The sequence below is a fragment of the Papaver somniferum genome, unplaced genomic scaffold (genome assembly GCF_003573695.1).
Source record: "Papaver somniferum cultivar HN1 unplaced genomic scaffold, ASM357369v1 unplaced-scaffold_81, whole genome shotgun sequence".
Classification (NCBI taxonomy): domain Eukaryota; kingdom Viridiplantae; phylum Streptophyta; class Magnoliopsida; order Ranunculales; family Papaveraceae; genus Papaver; species Papaver somniferum.
Window position 1 is genome coordinate 664597 of NW_020651082.1, and position 22992 is coordinate 687588.

The window sequence follows — 22992 nt, forward strand, 5'->3', positions numbered from 1 at the left end:
TTATTCCCTAGTCCAAAACGTGCGGGTCACACAAGACAAGTTTTTCAAAAGTACCAAAAATACCCTTTCTGCAACTCCACGAACAAATCAAATGCAGTTTCTTTCTCTTTTTTTTCATCTCAGATTTGTTTCTCTTTGGTTTTCTCTGCTCTTGCGTTTTGGTTCATCACAGTATCTGGTAGCGTCTTTCAATTAGGCTCATCACAGCTATTATCTCGTAAATCATTTGTGCTTCGAAATCAGATTCGAACAAGGTATTTATCTCGTAAATCATCTTCCTCTGCTGTTGTTCTTGGAATGTTGATGAATAATTAGGTTTATTCTGATCCGATTTCTATCAGAATAGTTGTCTATGATGTACATTGTTATCTTTCTTTTATGATTTCAGTTTTGTGATGATTTACATTGTTCAATTCAGTTTCCGTTCGATTTACATTGTGATTTTTGTGTGTTTCAATTAGGTATCTTAAAATCGAATTAGGTTAATCTCAGATTCGAACAAGGTATGTTACTATAATCACCTTTTGTCTGATGTTGTTCTGTTTTAGCTTATTTGTAATCTGATATAGGTTTGTTTTACTGTATTTTTTGATATAGTTTTGTTTTGTTAGATAGATCGTGTAGTAATTTTGTATTCTCTTTTTGATATAGCTGCAGTTCTTCTATTTATAGAAGATGAAACTCAAAACATATTGATATGTTGTAAAATATATTCTACGTGTTACATACCAATACGTACTGCATATAGCCTGCAAATATATCTTACTAAAATACAGTAGATGCCAATACATATCAATATGTATAACGTATAGGAATTCAGAGACTTAGTTATTCTACATGTTACATACCAATACGTACTACATATAGCCTGCGCTCTTAGTATGTATCGTGCAATACAGTAGATGCCAATACATATCAATATGTATAACTTATATCCATTCAGAGACTTAGTTAATTTTTGGATCATTTACAGGGTTAACATGTCTGACGTTGCTCCCAAACCAGACTTCTCCATCTATTCTCATGTATAAAATAAGCAATATCATTTTGCATATGAGGTTACATCGTTTTCAACTTTAGAGGATTTGAAATTTTGCATCTGTAATATGTGGAGATGGTTGACTCCATCGACTATTCTGGTTAACTATTTCCAGAATCAAGCTATAGTTCTTATTTTTGCCGATGTAACACTCCAGGGCATCTCTGCATTACATTCTTCAAAGCAATCAGCTTTCTTTGATTTGCACGTGGATGTAATTTCAAATGGCGCGTCTAGGCGTATGGAAGTTGACAGTAATGCAGACTTAGTCGTCAGTGCAAAGAATATTACGTGAAGAGAAGAAATTACCTGCGTGTGCGTTCGTTGACTTGATCAGGTTTGTATCAGTTTCCTTAGTCACAGTACAAGCTTATATTAGTTTTCTTTTTGTAACAGTATTAGCATATATGTTCTGTTAATCTACGTATATTTTTAGTATAACAGACTTGCTATCCCCTTGTCGTGTAGGATACGTATGATGGAAATGATGTCAGAACGTCGTGAAGAGAGTCTCTTGATGGACCCAGAACTGCTAACCCCTACGTATCAAGCCTTGCTTGAACTACACATCCAAATTGGTCGTCCCTGGAAAGTTAGCCAGTTAGATGCTAATCGTTATGAAGTGCATTCTCCAAGGTTAGCGTTTACCCCTAATCTCTATCATCTGAATGTTATTTACTTTCTCTTTCTTTTTTTTAAGTACCATGTTTCTGTGAGAACATATAAATATGTACTGTGTATATTAGGTGTACTAAAAAATAACACATGAATATGTACTGTGCAAATCTCATATGGTAGATCTAGAGAGAAAAACTTGTACTTGCCAACGATGGCGCGTTTATGGTTTTCCATGCTCGCACGCTACTGCAGCTATTACTAGATCTGGAGGAAGGATTCTTGATTACGTTGAAGATTATTTCAAAGTTACCACTTTTCGTAAGCTATATTCAATAGCTATTAGACCCGTTCCTAACCACGACAGGTATGTGTCTTTAATCAGTACATTTTCATATTTTGCATAACAATATGTAATGGTAGATACCACTTACACATGTAATAGCAATTGAAACTGTCAACATAAACCTACTTACATATGGATGTTACATACTGATATGTAATGGTAGATACCACTACATTTTTTTATATTTGTTTTTCAGGAACAATATACCGTGTACATATTCATATGTAGTTGTGGTTCATTCCATTTATATGATACTGTTTTTTTCTCACAGGACCGATGAGTATCACGTAGATGATATCGTTCTCCCAGCAGAAGTAATTAGGTCTCCACCAGGCAGGAAAAAGGGGAAACGTATTAAGTCTGCATATGAGACTAGTAGAAAATCTTTCAAATGTTCAAACTGTAATTTGAAGACTCATCACAAGAAGGCAACATGCAATCTTATCCGACAGTATGAACTTTCTGAAGAATGATTTTGTATCAGGTATGTATTTCAGTCAAATACATATTAATGTCTTAATTAAGTAAGTTTGATACAATACAATGTACTTTTAAGCAAGTAGTGTTCTGATTTCTCTTTTTCTTTTATCACAGTCTTGAACGTGCAGCAGAATGTTATATCGATGATGTTGCCAGATTCCTTTTCCACAATTCTTTCCTCTAGCCCTTGTTCTATTCTACCGTTTTTATTTTTGATTTTGTCAGTACCAACTGAATTTGGTTAATAAGTATTTCATTTACAGTACATACATTACAAGTGTATTGAAAATACTGTTTTTGTTGTTTCTTAGAACATCTTTTGGTTTTTGAAACATTATAAGTCTATCAAAATGTAGTTATTGTAGTTATTTTCGAATAATGAAATGTGTTGTTAAGTCTATCAAAATGTCAGTATCTATCACCAGTAGTGAAGTATTTACATACTGAAATTACATGTCAGTATTGTAGTGTTAGTATCTACCACTACATACTGATATGTAGTGGTTGTAGTGTAACCATACTAGATGTTTGTAACAAGAAAACAATTAAATATGTACTGGTTTGTGGTTTAACCATCTTCCACTAAGATTATTTAGAACATCTTTTGGTTTTCCAGCTGCTTCACCATCTTCACGGGTGTCGAGGGGGCAGCGCCCCCTCGTATCAACAACACAAAATCATGTTTAAGTAACACAATTGAAATATCACTACATTAAAGTTAAACCCAAATTCAAATTAAAAATCACTACATATTAGATATATGTTTTTGAACATTCTTGAACTCATGAAATGAAATGAAACCAAGATAAAAAGAAAAGAAAATAGGTAAATAGTGATATGTACTGTTAGATTACTTTTAGCAAGTAAGACTATTTTTGTGTCATCTGCCAACTGATTTCTGGTGGAGATGCTTTCAGCAATTTGCATGCTAACGGGACCCTTTTGTTACGAATCTTCGCTTGCACTTCTTCATCATCTCCCAAAGGCACTCCCACATATTTTCTTTTTGACATCATCTTCATAAAATGCATCACAAATAGTAGACAGTCTGGCGATCCCCCTTGTTGAGGTGCTTCACATTCATTCACTATTACATTCTTCATTGTTACTTTGTTCTTCTCCAGCAAGTACACGTTGATAGGTACGTACATGTAATCTGCCATTTTGCAGGCGTGTGGATAACAAATACCTCCCCATTCAGCCTTAAAAGAATTGTAGTGGTTGAACACCATTTTTTCGCAGTTATACTCAAGTAGCGTCCAATGAAGATTGTGGTGGCACATTGGTACAAGAATCTTCTTGATACTTTCATCCATCGGCAATATTGGTTTGTAAACAGAACTTATGTAGATGAATCAGCTTAGCAAAATACGTTAGATTACGCTTGTGGATCTGCAGCTGACTGTAGACCAAAAACAACATAAAAAATAACATTGAAAGCATTGATTAATGAAACTCAATTTTTTTAAGATTAATAGAAAACATCAAGTTTCGACACCAAATGGACTGTAAAGGATCACCAAAATAGTGACCTTACTGCAGATACTAAATCATTGAATGCTAAGCTAAGACTCAATCAATCCAAGAAAACAACTTACTAAAAGAAATACTAACCTAAGACTAACTCAATCTAAGGAAACAAATAACTAAACTAGCACCTGCATACTGAAATTTAAAGCATCAACCAGTCATCCCCCAAAAGACCTTCCTCTTCCAGTTCTTTTATTATTTTCGCCTGCATTTGTTCATAAACCCTCCGTATGGCGGGTTGAAGAGGAGTAAGATCAGTTGTCATAATGCGCTCGCATTATTTTCGCTTCCCTAATTTTTGTTTCTCCCTTTGAGCTTCTTCCTTCAATTATTGAGCCTTTTCTTTCAGTTCCAATTCCTTTTTCATCAATAGCTCCATCATTTCATAGTCTTTTTTATCCTTTTCTTTCTTCAGTTCCAGTTCTTGTTGATTAAACAAGTGTTTCTTTTCAATTGTAGACTGGAAACTACTCAGTATGCCTGCAATATTCTTATGTTCATGCGCTTTTTGGAGTTTATCTTTGCTAGTGTTCTTATCTTCATGCCATATTTTCAACGGAGAAACTTAAGAGTTATGCCTAGCAAACACCTTGATAACATACTTTCCTCTTGCATAATCTTAAAACTGCAAATTATAAAAGAAAATATAAAAGAAAAAGAATGAATATCTTACCACGTTCTCAATCGGGACTCCACTTTTGGGATCTCTCTCTATAGATTCACATGCAGCATGAAACTTAGTTACAACAGCTTGGATCAGACCCCAATGGCATGATAAGCCATTGGCTTTTCGAGACTCATCATAAGTTCCCATGTTCTCCCTCCAAGCAACCAAAATACGACTCCACATTCTTTCACTTGTCTGATCTTTCCCTACATTCGAATCGACAGAGACGTAGAGATATGCCTTTGTCAGCGCGATGTCTTCAGTTGTCGTCCAAAGTCGACGAGGACGATTGGATTGGTGAAGGATTGGTGAAGGATTATTTCTTTTTCCTTTCTTTTTTGTTACTGAAGTTCTTAACGACTGAGTTTCGAAAGGGGGAAATGGGCATTTATATGACTTTGGAAGGAATACCCAACCCCATATGGTTGTTCAACAGTCGATGAAAACGGACCACTGAATTGATTCATACCAAAAGGAGGGTATTGTACAGGAAATTGTGGTTGTTGAATGAAATGATGATAATGGGTTTGTGCGGTTACAAACACAGTATCCGGATCGGGGGAAGTTAGAGGAACATGAATATTTTCATTTTCCTTGTTTGCTTGTTGACACTCGATCGACATAGGGTCTGACATACTTCACCAACAACTGCCCAAAAATTGAAATATTAGATTCATGCATAGTACAGACAAACCCCAGCATACAAACAACCAATATATCAATCAAATAATAATTTTTTAATAACCATATGATTACTCTAGAACATGATATTAGCCCTGATATTAGAAATCAACCAGGAAAACAAACTAAAAACTAAAAATATTATGAAAAATATATTCAGATGTACAACTTTGTTACTTTGAATACGTAACAAAACTTTAATCAATATAGGTTGATTACATCTCATCCAAGGGAAAAACTGGATGATAATTAAATCTACCGAATCTGAAGGAAAAAAAAAAGAACGGCATGAAAACAAAATATTGAACCTCACCAATCTTTTCTCTTTATCTTAATTTATATCAAGCGACTGAATAAAGAAAACTGGATGATAATTAAATCTACTGAATCTGATGAAATAGGGTTTGCATATTCTTATCTATTTATAGGCAAATCAAGATAACTCATGACCTAGTTTTTGGAGGGAATTCTGTTTACCAGATTTATGATGCCGCTAAAATAATGGAGGGAGTCAAAAAATTCTTTCATTAAAAAAAAAAATCAATATTTATAGCTTGGCAAAGAAAGGTTCAAAATACTATAGGGTTGGAGAAAGATTTTTTCCATTCCTTATATTTAGGGAAAATTGTTAAAATATAGGATAAAGGATGTCTTCCCACAATGCCACATATGAATTTGACCACGTGACCATTGGAGAAGCTCTTAGGTAGCAGATTTCTCCCCTGCTGATATTTTGGCAGAAAAATAGGGATTATTAATTGAAGTTCTGGTTTGCAACTCCGAAAATATTTCGGCATCGCTGTAGGATGAAAATTGGATGTAAAAAAAAATATATTGAGAAGGAATGGGAGAAGAACATCTAGCGGTAATAATCTCGGTCAATTTTTTTTCCGATTTGAACCCTAGCAATTTCAGTTTGGGAGGGATGAAATCAAAAGAAAATCATTTTGGGCAGGATTATTCCCGCTTGGTGTTTTAGAATAGTTATAAATTCAACCCTAAAATTAGTTCAGAGATGTTAAGAGATACATCTTTTTTGGGGGATATCAGTTCTGAGATCAAAAACATCCAAGGTATATCATTTATATGCTTATCTATAGCTAAATAACTTATAAGTTTTGATTTGAAAGATGCATGAGTTTATATTAGACTCTTTGATTAAATCTGAAATTGGGTTACATAGGATTGATCTAGTTTTGTAATAATACAATCTAATTAGATTATGTTTGATTGAAAAGATGTATCGATTACATATTAGATTATCTTTGATTGAATCTGAAATTCGATTACATATAAAAATATGCTTGTCTGTATCTAAATAACTTAATATTTTTGATTGAAAAAGGGTTTCAAATCAGACTATCTTTAAATGAATCTGAACTTAGGTACAGATTTCATGTATTTGGCTAAGACGGATAAGTCGGATGTATTTGTGATAACAGATGGTAATAGTAGTAAGACACTAGGATTGGTACTACTACTTGTTCATCTTATGAGATGTTCCCGGCCCCAAGATTGTCTTTGTTTGATAATGAGAATAGCAGGAGTAATAATGGTTTTGTTTCATTTTGAACTACTGCTAACTATCTTAATTAATTTGTTGTTTACGGAATGGTTTCAGATACCATTCCTCCTAACCAGGTGCACCCATTAATTTAAGTACAGAATAAACTCAATGTAAAACCACAAATAGTTGTTGGTCCAAGGTGTGTAGATTAGGTGGAACGGTAGATTGTGAGCTAGTACATCATTCTGTCTTTGAACATTCATCAATCAATTTTGTCCTATTTTCCTATGCGTAAATAAGATGAAGTGGAAACCCTTTTCAAATCAGACTATCTTTGTTATAGTTTTAGACATTAGGTTAATTTATGCTATGGATCTTTTTTTCTTTTCTTTTTATGTGTCATCTTTTTCTTTTATTTTCTTTGGTGCATAATTTTTGTGATTAATGTTTCTGCGATCTGCACAATCCATATTTTATAGTTGGGTGATTTATAAAGTAAGCGAACACAACATCTCTCAAAATGAGTAAAATTAGCACCAGTAAAATTAACACCAACTATGTTGTCGTGGTTTCCATACTTCTAAAAGGCTTGCTTTAGAGTCTGTCAATTATTCACTTGTTCAGGTTCCAAATGTTTTTGGATGAGTAATGCTTGCTTCTTGGTGTCAGTAAGCTTTAACTGAAATGCTCCGGTTGATTCAGTGATTCATGTTTCATGTTACCAAAATCTTACAACAATATCTTGCCATCAGAAATACTCCCATCTCGTTGTCCAAAATAATCATAATATACTTCTGTAAGGTTGCCCATTCTGTTAGCCTTTACTGGCATACTCTCAATTGATTTCTATGGAAAACGGGTACTAAACCATGAACCATCAGACCATACAATTGCATATTTGACTACGTTAGATACTAAAATAATTTTTTTTCTTCAAAAGCAAGCGGTTTAAAACTGAGATGTTGAAATGCTTTTGATTTGCTATTAGCTGCCTAAGTATAGATAAAAAGGGTAGCATCTACTAATGTTCTGTGGTGTTTAGTTAACATATGTGGCTGATGTATTATTATTCTAAGAACCTAATGGAATTTTATGCACTTATCTTGTCAGTAGAAACCTCTTCTTTATTGTCTCAAGGATGTCGTCTTTGGATGCAAAATTGTGCAAGTATTTGATGCATTATGTTGTCACAGGAAAAGGAAAATCCCACTGGTACGATATATAGGCCAGATGTGTTTCTGCAGACACATAAAGTCACGCCAGATGATAATCACTCATCCTCTAAATCACTGGCACCTGCAAAACTAGTAAGTTATCCCGTTTTATGTAATATTATTTATTGATATTGATGATATCAGTTAGTCTCTGACTTTAGTTAGCTTCTATTAATGTGTAGGCATTGGAGGCATATGATAAAGATCCTTCAGCACAAAAGTGTTTGGGAACCAACGATGTTACCAAGGTTAGTGGTGAAGTTATTGTCACATGAATCTTTTTGCTTCTTGCATTTTCATATTGGATGGTGATAGTGATTACGTTTCTCACTTATAGTAATGCTGACTGATTTGGTTTGCTATTGTTTTTAATCTCTTACAATCACATTGCCATACTGTAATACTTTACTTCTGCATCTGTAGAACTGTCTTATTTTATCTTTTAGTAGTAATTGCTTCAAGTAGCCAGCACCACTATATGCTTGAAGACATAAGTGCTAGACTGCAATTGGAAAAATTTGTTAATAACTGAAGTTTCCTTCTATGTGTAAACTGTTATTGCCTCGTTGCGAATTACCAGTTACTTTCCATCTGTACAGTTGTCTAAAAAAATGCCCTTGTGTGACATTAATTGTTTACCTGAATTTCAATGAATTTGAATTTGCTTCTTATATATGGCTAGATATTTGGCGCTGATCGAAAGGGATACATACGCGCAATTCTAAATCTCAGTTTCTTGCTTCTGAGTTTATGAAGGCTAAGTTGCAGGAAGAGAAGCAGAAAAACAAAGCTTTCAAAGCACAACTGGATACTGAAAGACAGAAGAACACACTGGAGTACATGATCGGATCTCTAATAGCTCTTATCAGCAGGTGACATCGAATAACTTTTAATAATTTATAGTCAGATGTATATAATACTGTTATCATGATATATGTTAAACTGAATTTGTCTTGTTACATATACAGGACATTGGGGTCCTAGCAGCACCTTCGTCGTTTGGTCTTCGTTGTTTGAGGAACTTGAGGGAAAAAGTCGGTTGCACTTGCATGTGGTGATACTAAGCTGCTGATTAATGACGATCACGACTGCATGCTTGTGGAAATCATTGAGCCAAGTGCAATGTTGTGTGACGGAGATGATGATGTACTCCAGGATGTTCCCATTGGTGAGTTTATTAGGTGGTCAAAGGCCTACGTGACTCTGGTAGGATAGCGATCAAGTTAGGGCGGCAGTGACAGTAAATTATTTACTTTTTAAATTTTCAATATGTAAGTAGGGGTTTCTAGGATATGTCTTCCAATTTGTATTTGAATATTCTATGTTCTTTCAGAAAATAATGAAATTAATAAAGTTAATTTCATATTCTGCTTGGAATTACAATTTTGTCTCACGTTCTAATTTATTTTTTTGAATCTGAACTGATTTCTGGTGCGCCAAATGTAAGTCTGAATGAATTTCAGATTCACAAAACTGAATACTAAAATCTGAATCATTAGCTAAAAAGTGACACAATATTCTAGTTAGAATTTGAAACTTTTTTTAATGAAAATATATCTCGAATTATAACGTATATGAATTATTATTTTATTTAACATACATACAATAACATAAAATAACTGTGCTTTTTTTAATGACATACGTCAACTGTTATTTTATTTCACATATTATAACCGTGCTTTTTTAATGGCGTGCATCAACCGTCATTGTATTCACATACAATAACCGTTATACTTAAATAACAGATTCTGTAGGTGATTTTAAATCACAAACTTTATTCGTTGTATTTAATAACATTCTCAATTTGTCATTTATAAAGAGTCACACCAAATAAATAACGGTTCGAACAACAGATGAAAACCGTGATAAATCATGTTTTGTAACATGATTCATCCGTTATTTATAGCCCCTTCTGGACTAGTGGATATTGTTCCAAAGATTCATCTAACTGTGGATATTGTTTGCTTGGTTCCAGATCTATCTTAGATTAAACCTAAAGTAACCTATACTTTGAAAGTCTATATAAGGTAAACCTCAAAAAACTGGGAACTTTAAATCCCGACACTATTCTTATGTATCCTAGTTGTAAACTAGAGTCGTCCTCTTCCTAAAACCCTTAAAGGGTTTAGCGACTAAAAAGACTTCATAGGGATTCGTGAAGCCAGGTCTAACTATCTTTTATCTTGATAGTTAGTGTATCCTGATCTTGTTTGATTGTTGAGCTGCTCACTCGAACAAGATAGATAGAAATCTCAAAGTTCTCTTCGTCTCAGACTTTGTGATTCCACAGGTTTAATACTTGTGAGGTGAATAATAATCTAGGATTCTCTTCGGGAAGCGTAAGTACGGATTTTGAGGTTAGTTAGACTCTGTCTATTGCTATCGACCTCTCACCTTGATCTACGATCAAAAATAAAATCACACATATAGGCTTATCTGTGGGAGGCAGATTGGTATTGAGTTGAAGCAACTCTTAGGTTGTAAAGGACACCAGCTAAGGGAATCATTTGCGCAGAGTCCTGCTGGGATTCAAGAGAGTAAGAAGCGCGACTGTAACTGAATTTTTGTGAGGGTTTAATTCGATCTCAACTACATTCCAGTATGAATTTAATTGGTAGTAGGTTGGTGTCTGTAGCGGTTTAATACAATTTGGTGTTCAAGTTTGGACTAGGTCTCGGGGTTTTTATGCATTTTCGGTTTCCTTGTTAACACAATTTCTGGTGTCTGTGTTATTTCTTTTTCCGCATTATATTGTTTATTTTTATGATTGAAATATCACAGGTTGTACGTAAATCAATAAAAGTAGATATATCCTTCCTTGTTTGTTGAATACGAGTTGATTGATTCTTGAATATTATTTTTTGACATCGTCCAAGTACTCTCACACATAGTCAATTTCACGGACTTGGTTCTGTAAACTTTCTGATTGTAAGAGAAAGAGATATAAGCTCTTCATATAATTCCTTGATTGAGATTCATTAAGTTGAAATCTTGGAATTGTATTCGAGTTTAGTCCATACAAGTTTCCTAAAAAAAAGTTGGTGGTGTATTTTGGTACCCCCCACGTTTTTAATTGGTATCAGAGCAGGAAAACACGCGAAAGACCTGATAAATCTGTGTTTGAGGCAATCTGACTATATGGACATAGACGAAATCTCTACTAAATGTTCCACCAGTTTAAAAAACATTGTTATGGATTTTGTAAAAGAGTATGAATTTTCTAACTCTCATATAGATGAACACTCTGTTCCATTAAACAATTGAATATTTATAAGTGTAATGCCAATTGCACTGGTTTTTAGAGGTATTTCATAAAATTGAAAGTTCAATTCAGCAATATAACCAACCTTCAGAACCAGTGCCTTCAAATTGTATAGAATCACTTTCTCTTCATTCTTGGGAAAACTGTGAACTCCACTGTTTGATACCGAGTCTTTCTCCAAGAATTTCTCCAGTTGTTCAGCCAATCGATTGCTTGATGTAGCCACCTTGTTATAAATTGAGTTGTTAATTGTACCATGAATTTTCTTTTTGTGCAAATCTTTAGTCCTACAGGGAGAGAAATCGCTCTGATACCAATGATAAAAATAGAGTTTATCTCAGCCAGCGGAAATGATTTTGTGTGCAGTGAACAAATAATGAGTCAAATGACTTCAAATTTATGTATCACGTTAAGACCTGCCAAGTGCTTTATATTGACCAGTTAAACTCATATTCTTATTCCTAATATAATGAAACAAGACGACCTTGAGCCTAAAAAAACTCTTTCGAGAAAAACCTTTCAAGGAGACCTAAATAAACGAAATATTGAAAGAAAATCTACTGAACTTCTATCTGCTTTGTAACATACTTTCCTGAAAAGTAGGCTTATGCAACAACTCTGCAACCGTCCTTTACTTGGATAGCATCCGATTCTATCATATTTCTTGACATAAATATCATTATAGTTGAACATTATCCACGAAAACATAGAGGAAAGAAAAGAGATAAAAAACCATGGAAAATGAATTATTCCGTGGATAAGATTCTACAAAGAATTTAAAAGAGAAACTATTGTTAACTCAACCCACCAATTATGGAGGTCGGAATGAGAAAATCAGTATCAGAGGAGTGCATGCATTTATGCTCATCTATGATTGTTTAAGGAATGGGTCCTAACTTTAATCCCGGTATCCAAGTTAAGGAAGCCTAAAATTTTATTTCCTTACGTTGGAAATTGCATATTGTCTTAAATTTTATTGAAATTCGTATTTATATTTTTTAGAAAAAATATCAATTACATTTTTGCCCTTAAATATCAATTTCGTAAATATTCATTTGTTTTTCCAAACTTAGCTTTTATCATATTCTCAGTATTAGAGTGGAAAATGTTAACCTTTATACCGGTATAGAGGTTAAAAAAGACTAAAGGAGTAATTAATTACCTTGATTTCCAACTTATATACTTAAAGTTTGAGAAAATTTTCGATAAACAACCCACTATAATAAATACCGGAAAATTTCCATAATTAGCGCTGAAGTTTTTTTTTTTTGAATAAAAAGGTTGAATTAAGAAAAAAAACTGTACAATATTTACAACCCAAGAACCAGTCTTACACATACATCACATGTGCAAAACTATGTTCCAGTTAAACAAGATTGAAGCTACAGGAATGTCTTCAAAAGTTGAAGTTTCAGACAACGACAATAATTTGTCTAATTACAAAACAAATTTCCTCTACATCCTTAGCTCTCCCTCCAAAGACTCTTGAATTCCTCTCCTTCCACAGATGCCATAGAATTGCATAGTGTACCTTCCACCAAATTTCCTTGCGCCTTCCTGTCATATTATTTGTTTTTCAAGACTCAAACTGCTTCCAAACTGAACTTGGAGCAATCCAACTCACTTTAAATTCCTCCATGAATTTAGACCAAACTTTAAAAGAAAAATCACAATGAAGCAGCATATGATCAGTTGTCTCTCTTTCAGTATGACAAAACACACAATTCTCACTTTGTATTACCATTCCTCTATGTCTCAGTTCTGTAAAAGTTGGCAAAGAATGATGGAAATAAGCCCACAACAAAAAACTTACTTTACCTATGTCTCAGTTCTGTAAAAGTTGGCAAAGAATGATGGAAATAAGCCCACAACAAAAAACTTACTTTACCTGGTATATCCTTCTTCCATAAATACTAATAATTAAAATCACCAACTTGCTCATCATCATGTACTTGAATCTCATAAGCCTTTTTAACTGAAAACCCATCCAAGATTTCCACTGTATCTTCCTCTTCATTAAAACCATGCACTGGTCCTACCTCATTGCATAACAAGTCCCACTCCAGTTGCTCCAGTGAATCTTCTGTTGGAATATTTTCAACGCCGCTAACCAAAGGGGGGTCCTGGGGGGCATCGCCCCCCAGGCTGTGGTCGACCTGACAGGTCAGGTCGTGGGGGTCCAGGGGAGACCTCCCCTGGTGGGGGTTTCAAGGGGGCAAGGCCCCCGGAAGAATTTTTTGAACTGACGGTTTTATTTGGCCGATAAAAGCCTGTTCGAAAATTTCGAATCCAAAAGACACCATTGATGTCTGTTGATGAAGGAACCTGACGTTTCGTGAATAGAAACCTGTTGGCGAATAAAAACCTATTCCCAACAGGTGCAAAACCCTTTATAAATAGCTTCTCCCAGTTTCGTTTAAGATATAAGAAAAATCAATCTGTTTTCTCTGTTTCAAAAAGCATCATCAGAAATCAGAAATCTCTTTGTGTGTTCTTGATTGAATCAAGGGGTACAAACCTTGAATTCAGTTTTCGTTGCAGGGCTTTCATTGTATCCTGAAGGCAATATTTCGCATACCTGTTGTAATCGCCAATTGTTATTGGGAGGGTAGAAATATTTGTCTAAAAGAAATTTATACAAGCCTTGAAAGTTTTGGAGTGCAACACTTTCTTCTCTGATTCATTCATCCTTTGTGAAACCCAATTTTTTCCAACATCTTCTTCTTGAACTACACAACAAGCTCCCATTATGCACCATGTGATTAACAGAAGCCAATTTTGAATTGCAAGCTTTATAAGCTGCAGGAAATCTATTCTTTAAAATACCCCCTGAGCACCAATTATCCAGCCAATTATTAGCCCAGAGGTTTATCAACTGATTTGATAAGCATGATTTGGATTCCACTATTTTAGCTATTAGTTTACTTATCAATTAATGAGTAATTAATACCGTAACATTACTCTTTCCATTTAAATCAAATCCTATCATATTTGTACATAATTCTACGAGTTTTATTATTACTCCTCCTACTATATCTCATGCCTTTGTGGCTTTGTCTGCTTGATTAATGGCCAAATCTAGTACCGTGGTTTCCATCACAGAACGAAAGTCTCGTGCAAACGATGGAAAATCCTAGATTATTGACAAACATGGAGGAAAAAAAATGGTGGCTTAAACAGTCAATCAAATATGGAATAATTAACTTTGATCATAAATTGATAATTAACAATACAAGTTTTAAAAACATGGAGGTATTACATCCCCTAAATAAAAACCACTCAGATGGAAATTTCGATCTTGACTACCCTCAGTTTGGCTGCAATTGAAATTGAAATTTGGTCGATTCAACTCTGTTTAAGTAGATTTAGCGGTAAGTGAATACAAAAAAGAAAGTTAATCAAGTTAAAGTGGGTAAGGACGTGATTTAGTTTTTGCTTACGGTCGGTGAGTTATAATTCTAAAAGTATCACTATCCATCCACAAAAAATCCATCAAAACAAAAGTAACATAAAAACCCCCAAAAATAAAAGTAACACAAAAAAATCCCAAAGAATTTGATGAAATCAATTTTGAAATTTGGAGTTTTTGTATCTATTTTGTTTAATATGGAGTTTTAATGGATCCCAACATTTGAACGGGATTTTTATACTCCAAATCTGGTCACCTTGGTATTTTATCACTAGTTCTGTTTTGCTTATTAACAAAACATAAGGGTATTGATGGAATTTAAACTTCACTGATAAAGAGGATTAAGTTACATTATTCCAATAACTGCTTTACATTCCCCATGTAAAAATAGGGTAAATATATCCCTGTCAGTTTGTATACGGGTATACAAGTTAACAAGACCCTATTAGAGGTATGCACTTAATTGTGATGATACATGCTATATAAATAAAGACAGGTAGAAAAAATCTTCTTAAAATTAGATTTCAGCCTATTTAACATGAAACAATAAATTCCAACATTCTAGATTCCATGGCTATGGCAGGGACCCACCATTTTCCCTGAAAAAAATACTCCCTCCATTCCATTTTAGATGATGTTTTAGGATTTTTTTTTTTGTTCCACAATACTTGAAAGTTTTCATATTTTTCCACAAAACTACCAATAACACCCTAACTTTTTTTCTTCGAATTATAAGTTTTTTTAATGCACTAATCTATATATTATAAGGGACAATGGTTTTTTCCATATGGACGGTTATCTACATTTCGGGCATATAAAGGACGGTTCAGATCGAGCATATATTTTACATTTTTAGCATATAAAGAAGGGTTGAGATTGAGACACTACTTTTAAGATTTTCAATTTACATTTCCAAGGGTCCAGATCGAGCCACATTTCAATCTCCACTTCACCTTCCCAATGTCATTTATTTGGAGTTATTCTTCACGTTCAATATGAAACCGTTTCTTTTATTATAAATTAAACTCCCTCTTAATTCATGCTTCAGAAGAAAAAAAATGATTATGTTGTTTCATCTTCTTCATCGTCTTTTTTTTCATCAAAAAAAATAATTAAAAGATCTTCTTATGCCCGTAATATTTCAATTTCTCCAATGTGTAATATATTTCTATCAAAGAAGATTTCTTTATCATCCACTGCATATTGAAAACACGGTTAGTTATTATATTTTTTCTCTTATAGTTTATACTTTTTTATAGTTTATTAATTTTCATCAAAATTTCTTTTCATCCAATTGGTGTTTTTAAATCTGGGTTATTGAGAAATGTTTCAGATTTTTTTTTATTTTGTGGTTTTAGGGTTAATTTATGTAGCGCTCATTAGATTCATCAAATGGTATTAAAGCACAGTAGCTGCAGCGTTTTCAACTTAATGTTTGTATTTCTCTCTGCTCTTTGAATTAGAATTTCATTTTTAAATTTGTATGGTGAATATTTTTATTTTTCCCCAATTAATTTTATTTTAAATTATTAAGTTCTGTTTGAATTTGATTTTGTGCATCCCACTTCCTCTTCACAAGAATTATAAAGGTTGATTATTTTCAAGTTTTATATGTTATTCTTAATCTTGTAAATTTACTTTTTGGTATGATTTCCAAGTCTCACTTGAAGTGTTAATACGTGAGCACTACCAGTTGAATTAGCTTACATTCATCAAATGGTATTAAAGCGCAGTAGCTGCAGCGTTTTCAACTTAATGTTTGTACTTCTCTCTGCTCTTTGAATTAGAATTTCATTTTTAAATTTTTATGGTGAATATTTTTATTTTCCCCCAATTAATTTTATTTTAGATTATTAAGTTTTGTTTGAATTTGATTTTTTGGATCCCATTTCCTCTTCACAAGAATTATAAAGGTTGATTATTTTTCAAGTTCTATATGTTATTCTTAATCCTGTAAATTTACTTTTTGGTATGATTTCTAAGTCTCACTTGAAGTGTTAATACGTGAGCACTACCAGCTGAATTAACTTTTAGTTCATCGTACTTCTTTTTGTGTTTATAGCAATCTTGTCGACTTTAGCTAACCTAAAAATTTTCACCTTCGGTAGACCTCGAATATGGGCAAATGGAAGTTGATTCTACGAACCAAATACCGAAACATAGACATTTTCTGTATTCAAATGCACAAATTATTTTAAGGTATTATATTGTAATGTGTATAATTATAGAGTAGATCCATTCGTCGATTAGGTTCTTTGATTTTCTTAGTTTGATTTAACAAAAATGAAGTTTCAAACATTTATAAATTAGTCTTACTTTGGAACTCTTGGTTTTACAATCTTTTGTCCATTTTTGTTATATTGATAAGTTGGAGTTTTTTGGCTGTTTTTCATTTATTGTATTTGTTGTTCTGGTGTGTATGTGATGATTTTAGTGCTTTTCTTACTTGAGTTAGATCTGTTAGCAGTCTAATTAATTTCTGAATTTTAAGTTAGTTTATAAAATATTTTAAAATCTTGCCTTTGCATTTAGCTGTATTATCATTTCAATTTTTTAAATTTGCAGGTTCATCGGAACTTTTTTGGAAATGAAATACCACTTAAAGCAAGGGAGAAGAGACACATGTTGGTTTTCTTTGTCGAGGTAAATACCAGTATTTGATTCGTACATTGAGGTTTGGTAAAAATCTTTTCGTTACGTATTCCGGATGAATTTAGCACTGCTAGAGTCCATTGTAGCAATGTTCACGAAGTATAATATAGGATATCGTTATTATTAACATGTTATTTAGGGGGTTTGCGCAAGGTCAGATTCGTTTTCCCGATATATATAAGGTCGGGTGAAAGGTTTAATCGCGTTTCTGTACTGTTGGTCTCACTGCAAGCTACTTTTAGACCCTTAATACCAATTGAGCTCGGATAAGTATAAAAGTTCGGTATTTTTTCCGAGGGACCTACTATATGTTCAGTTCGTACAATTCTCAATAAGTTTTAAGCTCAGTTTTGTATAACACCGAAAATGATATAATACCATGCTCCCTTCCCCCACTTATTTTCCCCGCCTATGTATCAAGCATCTATTGGTTAAATCCAATAATAATGAGACCTCCTGTTAATCTCAATCCAGGGATCAAAGGCTAAGAACCATGACACCTAATGGGGGAAGGGAGTGGGGGAAGTGTATCAGCTTCGGTATAACACCACAGAGGTAGGAGCAAATGTAAATTATCAATTATGTGAATGTTTTGACAGAAAGTCTACAGATGTTGACATGAACAAGGAGGCTGTAGAATTGTAAGTTTTCTCATATCATTTGGCTCTTTTAACTCTTTATCCATGTACTTCGAAATAAGATATTATCAATTATCAACAGTCTCTATATTTCAGTTTTTACATGATAACTGAAAGTCAGAGTTTGTGTTATTAGTGTGTTACCTTATAATTATACCGATATCGGTCTGTGAAATCTGTTTGTTGGGAATTCTATGAACAAGGAAAATCTAGAAAATATTTTATGAAAAATATGTTGGTAGTGTCCAATAGCAGCATATATTACGAATTGGGATTGTGGTGCATGCCGAACATCGGTTGGTTCAATAAAAATTCAATTTTTTCAGGGAATAAAATTAGTAATCAGTTGCTTGATGATTTATGTTCACGGTAAAAGGATGGTGGCATGTGTCGTGTTATTTAATGAGACTAAAACTAAATCTTACATCTCTTTCCAATATCGTACTTAGTTCCCTACCCTTTTTTTATTCTCAAGTGCCTATGATTCAATCGGGATAAGATCATGTTGAGTTAGTGTGTCACTTTCGTATAGATTAGTCGTTTGAGATCAATTATGTTGAGTAATTTATTTTAATATTCTAACAAATTAGAAAGCATGTACGATAGTCATGAAGAATTTTCTTAGGCACAATATTTCCTTATAAAAGTTAATTGGTAACACTATCTCATAATGAATATGGATATGCAACTGGAGAAAGTTTGGAACACCAACAACACTACCATCTTATATTAAAAAATTACTTTCTCTTGCATTTGGTCGTTGCAGCAGTCTCACTTCAAACTATTCTTTTAAATAAGCTATTAAATTTCATGTCTTTTTAATATAATATGGAACCGATATTTTTCCTCAAATTATACAGGTGAACTATTGGAACTCATGCTTTAGTAAATAATTTTTTCCGTTTTGATCGTTGGCATGTTGATCTCGATGAAAGATTTTCCTAACAACAATCCACTTATACAGATATCGGCAATCATTCTCGGTATGGAATGGGTTATCTTAAATAGTTGGTTAGACATAGGTTAAATTTGGCCTCCTGTAGTCATCAAGCATTAATGTTCCTTTCAAGGTTATGTACAAAATGGTGCACATACATGTATTCTCTTTGATTTCTGAAGTAAGTTGGATGTTAATCCTATATTTTTGTATGCATAGGAAAAATTGAAAAAGTGTGTATGAAACCGCCACATGTTGGATTTTGGGAACATGAACACCAGCATATGCATCATCTCTTATATTCTTTTTCTCTCTGTATACAATTTTTAGAACATATATTCCAAAGTTTCAAAGAACTTTGTAAAGGTATTGGAATAGTATGAGTAGCAATCATGTAAAAGTTGTTGTCGTTCAATTTTGATGTTTCCATATTTTACAAATATTTAAGTAAAATTCCACAATTTCACTATTATAAGCTTTATATGTTTTTGGTTAATTATTAGTCTCAAATTATGCATTCAAAACAAATTTAAGTATGCTTCAACCAACTAAAAAAAGAACAAATTTAAGTCAAAATAGGTGATTGTTTATTAGAGATCATCATTAAAACAACGTCTTGAGCAGCGTGTCTACCATACATATATAAAAAAGTAAATTCTAACAACACTACGAAAAATGACACAATGTAATAACGCTGGAGCTAGATTTAACAGGACCTATGTCGAAATACGATAAGAAACAATCATTCGGCAACACCGAGAATAAATGACGGCACGGTTCATATCCTAGTAGCAATTAATGTTTGAAGACTTTTCTTAAGGGTATATATGGAAAATCTTCATATCACTCTCCATTTCTTAATCTGCGTGAAAACTCCAAAAACGTCATCTAAAGTGGAACAAAGGGAGTACACCATTTCTCTCTTGAAAGTTATTCTGGGGCTAAAAATGTTTTTACTTTGTGTTTTTTTTTTTTTTGCATGGTTCATGGAGAACTATTTTTCATAATTAAATAGCCAATTAATTGAGATGTAATTTTCATTTAGTCTTTTTTTATTTTTTGCTAAGAAAAACTAAATTAATTGAGATGTAATTTTCATTAATTGAGATGTAATTTTCATTTAGTCAACTAACTGAAGTTTGAATTACATTTCACTTATGAGTAAATGTATTTGTTCATTCGATACGCATGCAGTGGATGTTATGTACGCAGTACGCGGTTTCATATTTAAATTTGATTCGCAGGAGAATGGTTTTTCCTTTCTGGCGGTTGCATATTTAAATTTGATGCGCAGTACTGGGGGCGCCAGATCATATACACGCCAGGCGTATACATATATCCATACCTACATAGAACCTTAAGGTTCTTAACTGTATATGATGCATGGATTCCGATCAATGGTGGTCATATCATTCACCTATCCTTTCATTACGTTGACTCTAAGTTTTTCTATTCATACAAAATCATGCATGAATGAGAGAATATGGCAAAACTGGATAGAATAAATTCCCAAGAATTAGGGCTACTAGGTAGAATAAACTGGATATACTCATGCTCAACCAACTATTATTCTCAACTCAACCAACAATTATTCTCAATTATTGATGATGGTATTAGAGATACCAGTCTCCTCAAAAGAGAATTCCTGCTGGTTTGTTGTATATATCTGATTCACTAACCAGCAAAATTCTTATAACTTCTTCGATTGTATTATGAAGACAAACACTTCTTTTCTTTTGTTTGCTACAGTGTTAGTTGTTGTTCTAATTGGCACCTTGACTTTTGAGGTTTGTGATGGAGCTCCGCATGGGAAAGCATTGAAGCTGAAGTTTTATGACAAAACTTGTCCCAAAGCTCAACAAATCATAAAGACTGTTGTCGAAGACAATGCTGGATTTGACCCTTTCTTAGGTGCATTACTACTTAGAATGCATTACCATGACTGCTTTGTACGGGTATGTACATACAATTTTTTTTTTTTTTTCTTGTGGCTGTATTGAAGTTGTAAGTTGCAATACATCTCTAGTTAACTTTTTCTCCTTTTTATTTCCGGAAAATGGGTTATTTGTCCAAATATTTTTAAATCACGGTTCTAATGGACGAGTAAAAAATAGTTTGGGTGAAATGGCCAAAAAAAATAGCAAGGATGAAACTGGATTCATCCTAGCTTAAATTTAAAAAATAGCAAGGATGAAACTGGATACATCCTGTGTAAATTAAAAATAAGAAAAAATATTTGAAAATGGACACGATGAAACTGGTTACATCCTGCCTATTTTTACAGTTTTGTCCATTTAAACAATATCAAAATCTAACTGTCCATTTCATCCAGAAATTGTTGATTTTGGCCTTTTTAACCAATTTTGTGTTTTTTTTTTTTTGTTTGGGTCTTGTAGGGATGTGATGGATCAATATTGCTTGATCCAACAAGTAAAACTCAGCAAGTGGAGTTACAAGCTGAACCTAATTTATCTTTACTTGGATTCGATGTTATCGACGATATCAAAACTCAAGTTGAGGCGGCCTGTCCGCAGACTGTTTCTTGTGCAGATATCGTTGCATTAGTTGCCCGTGATGCTATCTCAGCCCCGGTAAGCTTTGTTAGTTGTCAAATTATATGCTGCGACTTTCAAATACAACTCACCCGTCACCTTTTTTGGATTTACCAAAAAAAAATGCAGACTTTCAAATACACCCTCCAGTCTAGTTAAATGGGTTTCATGGTAAAAAGGTTAACGAGCCCATTAAATGGGTTCCAAGATAAATTATTAGTAGTTCCAAGACAAAAAAAATAAATAAACAGATGTTGTTTAGGAAAATATTCTCAATATGTCTCAAATGCTTGCACCATAGACAAAACCGTTTCAGATTCATGTTATGGTTTGTTGCAGTTCGGAAGACAGATGTGGAAGGTACCATTAGGGAGAAGAGATGGAAGGGTTTCGCGTGCATCTGAAGCGATAGCCAATTTACCTTCTGCTTCATCAAACTTCAGTGCCCTTCTACAGCTCTTTGTTCATAAAGGTCTCAATATTATTGATCTCGTTGCTTTGTCAGGTAAATGGAACTTCATTATGATCCATGGGGATATATGTACGAATTTTCTCAACACAATTTTGTTCCGTTGAAATTATAATTTCATCGTGATCAATGCAGGTGCACATACGGTTGGAATTGCACATTGCGACGTAATATCAAGAAGGCTCTTCAACTTTACAGGGAAAGGTGATACAGATCCATCTATCGACCCGACTTATGCAAAATCCGTGAAAGCACATTGTTCTGCCAACAGCAAAAATATAGTAGAGATGGATCCTAGAAGCTCGTTTTCTTTCGACACCCATTACTATAAGAATCTTATTCAAAAGAGGGGTTTATTTGAGTCTGATGCATCACTTGTTGGAAACCCTTTTTCAGCTAAGCTAGTGAACCAGTTTCAAAATGCTGATGCATTTTTCGCACAGTTTGCTAAATCAATGAAGAAGATGGGAGCTATGGATGTACTCGCTGGAAACCAAGGAGAGATTAGGAAGACTTGTCACCTACGTAATTAAATGATGAGTTCTCTAATTAAGTCTGTACGTCGAGCTTTAAAGTTCATGTGCACGCGATTCCATAATATCATAATCATGTTTTAATGTTAAAAAAAATGGAAATAATTGAACTATTCTTATTAATTCTTGGTTGATCCCTCTGCTGGCCAATTGCATGCATTACGTCTAGGCCATCCTTTAATTTCTTTTTTTTTCCCTTTCATTCACTTGGAACATGAGTAAAAATGTCTAAACTATAATACCACAACATAATGGTGGACTTTAATTTCCCCCGTAACAGATGTTGAAACCAGCAATCCAATCCACTTCCCAAATAATTTACTATCATTCTATTAGAGAGGGCATTTACAAAATCAGCACTTATTAATATAATCTGCAAGATGTGCATGTATTCTTTTTTTTACTTGCTTTATACATATGAAATTTTTATTTTATTTTTTTGAATGGATTAATTGAGGAGA

General features: G+C 33.5%; 1 protein-coding gene and 1 long non-coding RNA gene across 2 annotated transcripts; both read left to right on the forward strand.

Moving 5' to 3' along the window:
- The first annotated feature begins 6236 nt into the window (after positions 1-6236).
- Positions 6237-9355, forward strand: LOC113345353. Its single transcript, XR_003358098.1, has 5 exons — positions 6237-6431; positions 8059-8172; positions 8262-8327; positions 8762-8951; positions 9048-9355. It is a non-coding gene; the product is annotated as an uncharacterized LOC113345353 (long non-coding RNA).
- Positions 9356-20682: 11327 nt separating this feature from the next.
- Positions 20683-22588, forward strand: LOC113345365 (peroxidase 39-like). The gene is made up of 4 exons (XM_026589137.1): positions 20683-20932; positions 21374-21568; positions 21869-22034; positions 22134-22588. The coding sequence occupies exons 1-4, from the start codon at positions 20690-20692 to the stop codon at positions 22529-22531; spliced, it is 1002 nt and encodes a 333-aa protein (XP_026444922.1). The 5' UTR covers positions 20683-20689; the 3' UTR covers positions 22532-22588.
- The last annotated feature ends 404 nt before the right edge of the window (positions 22589-22992 follow it).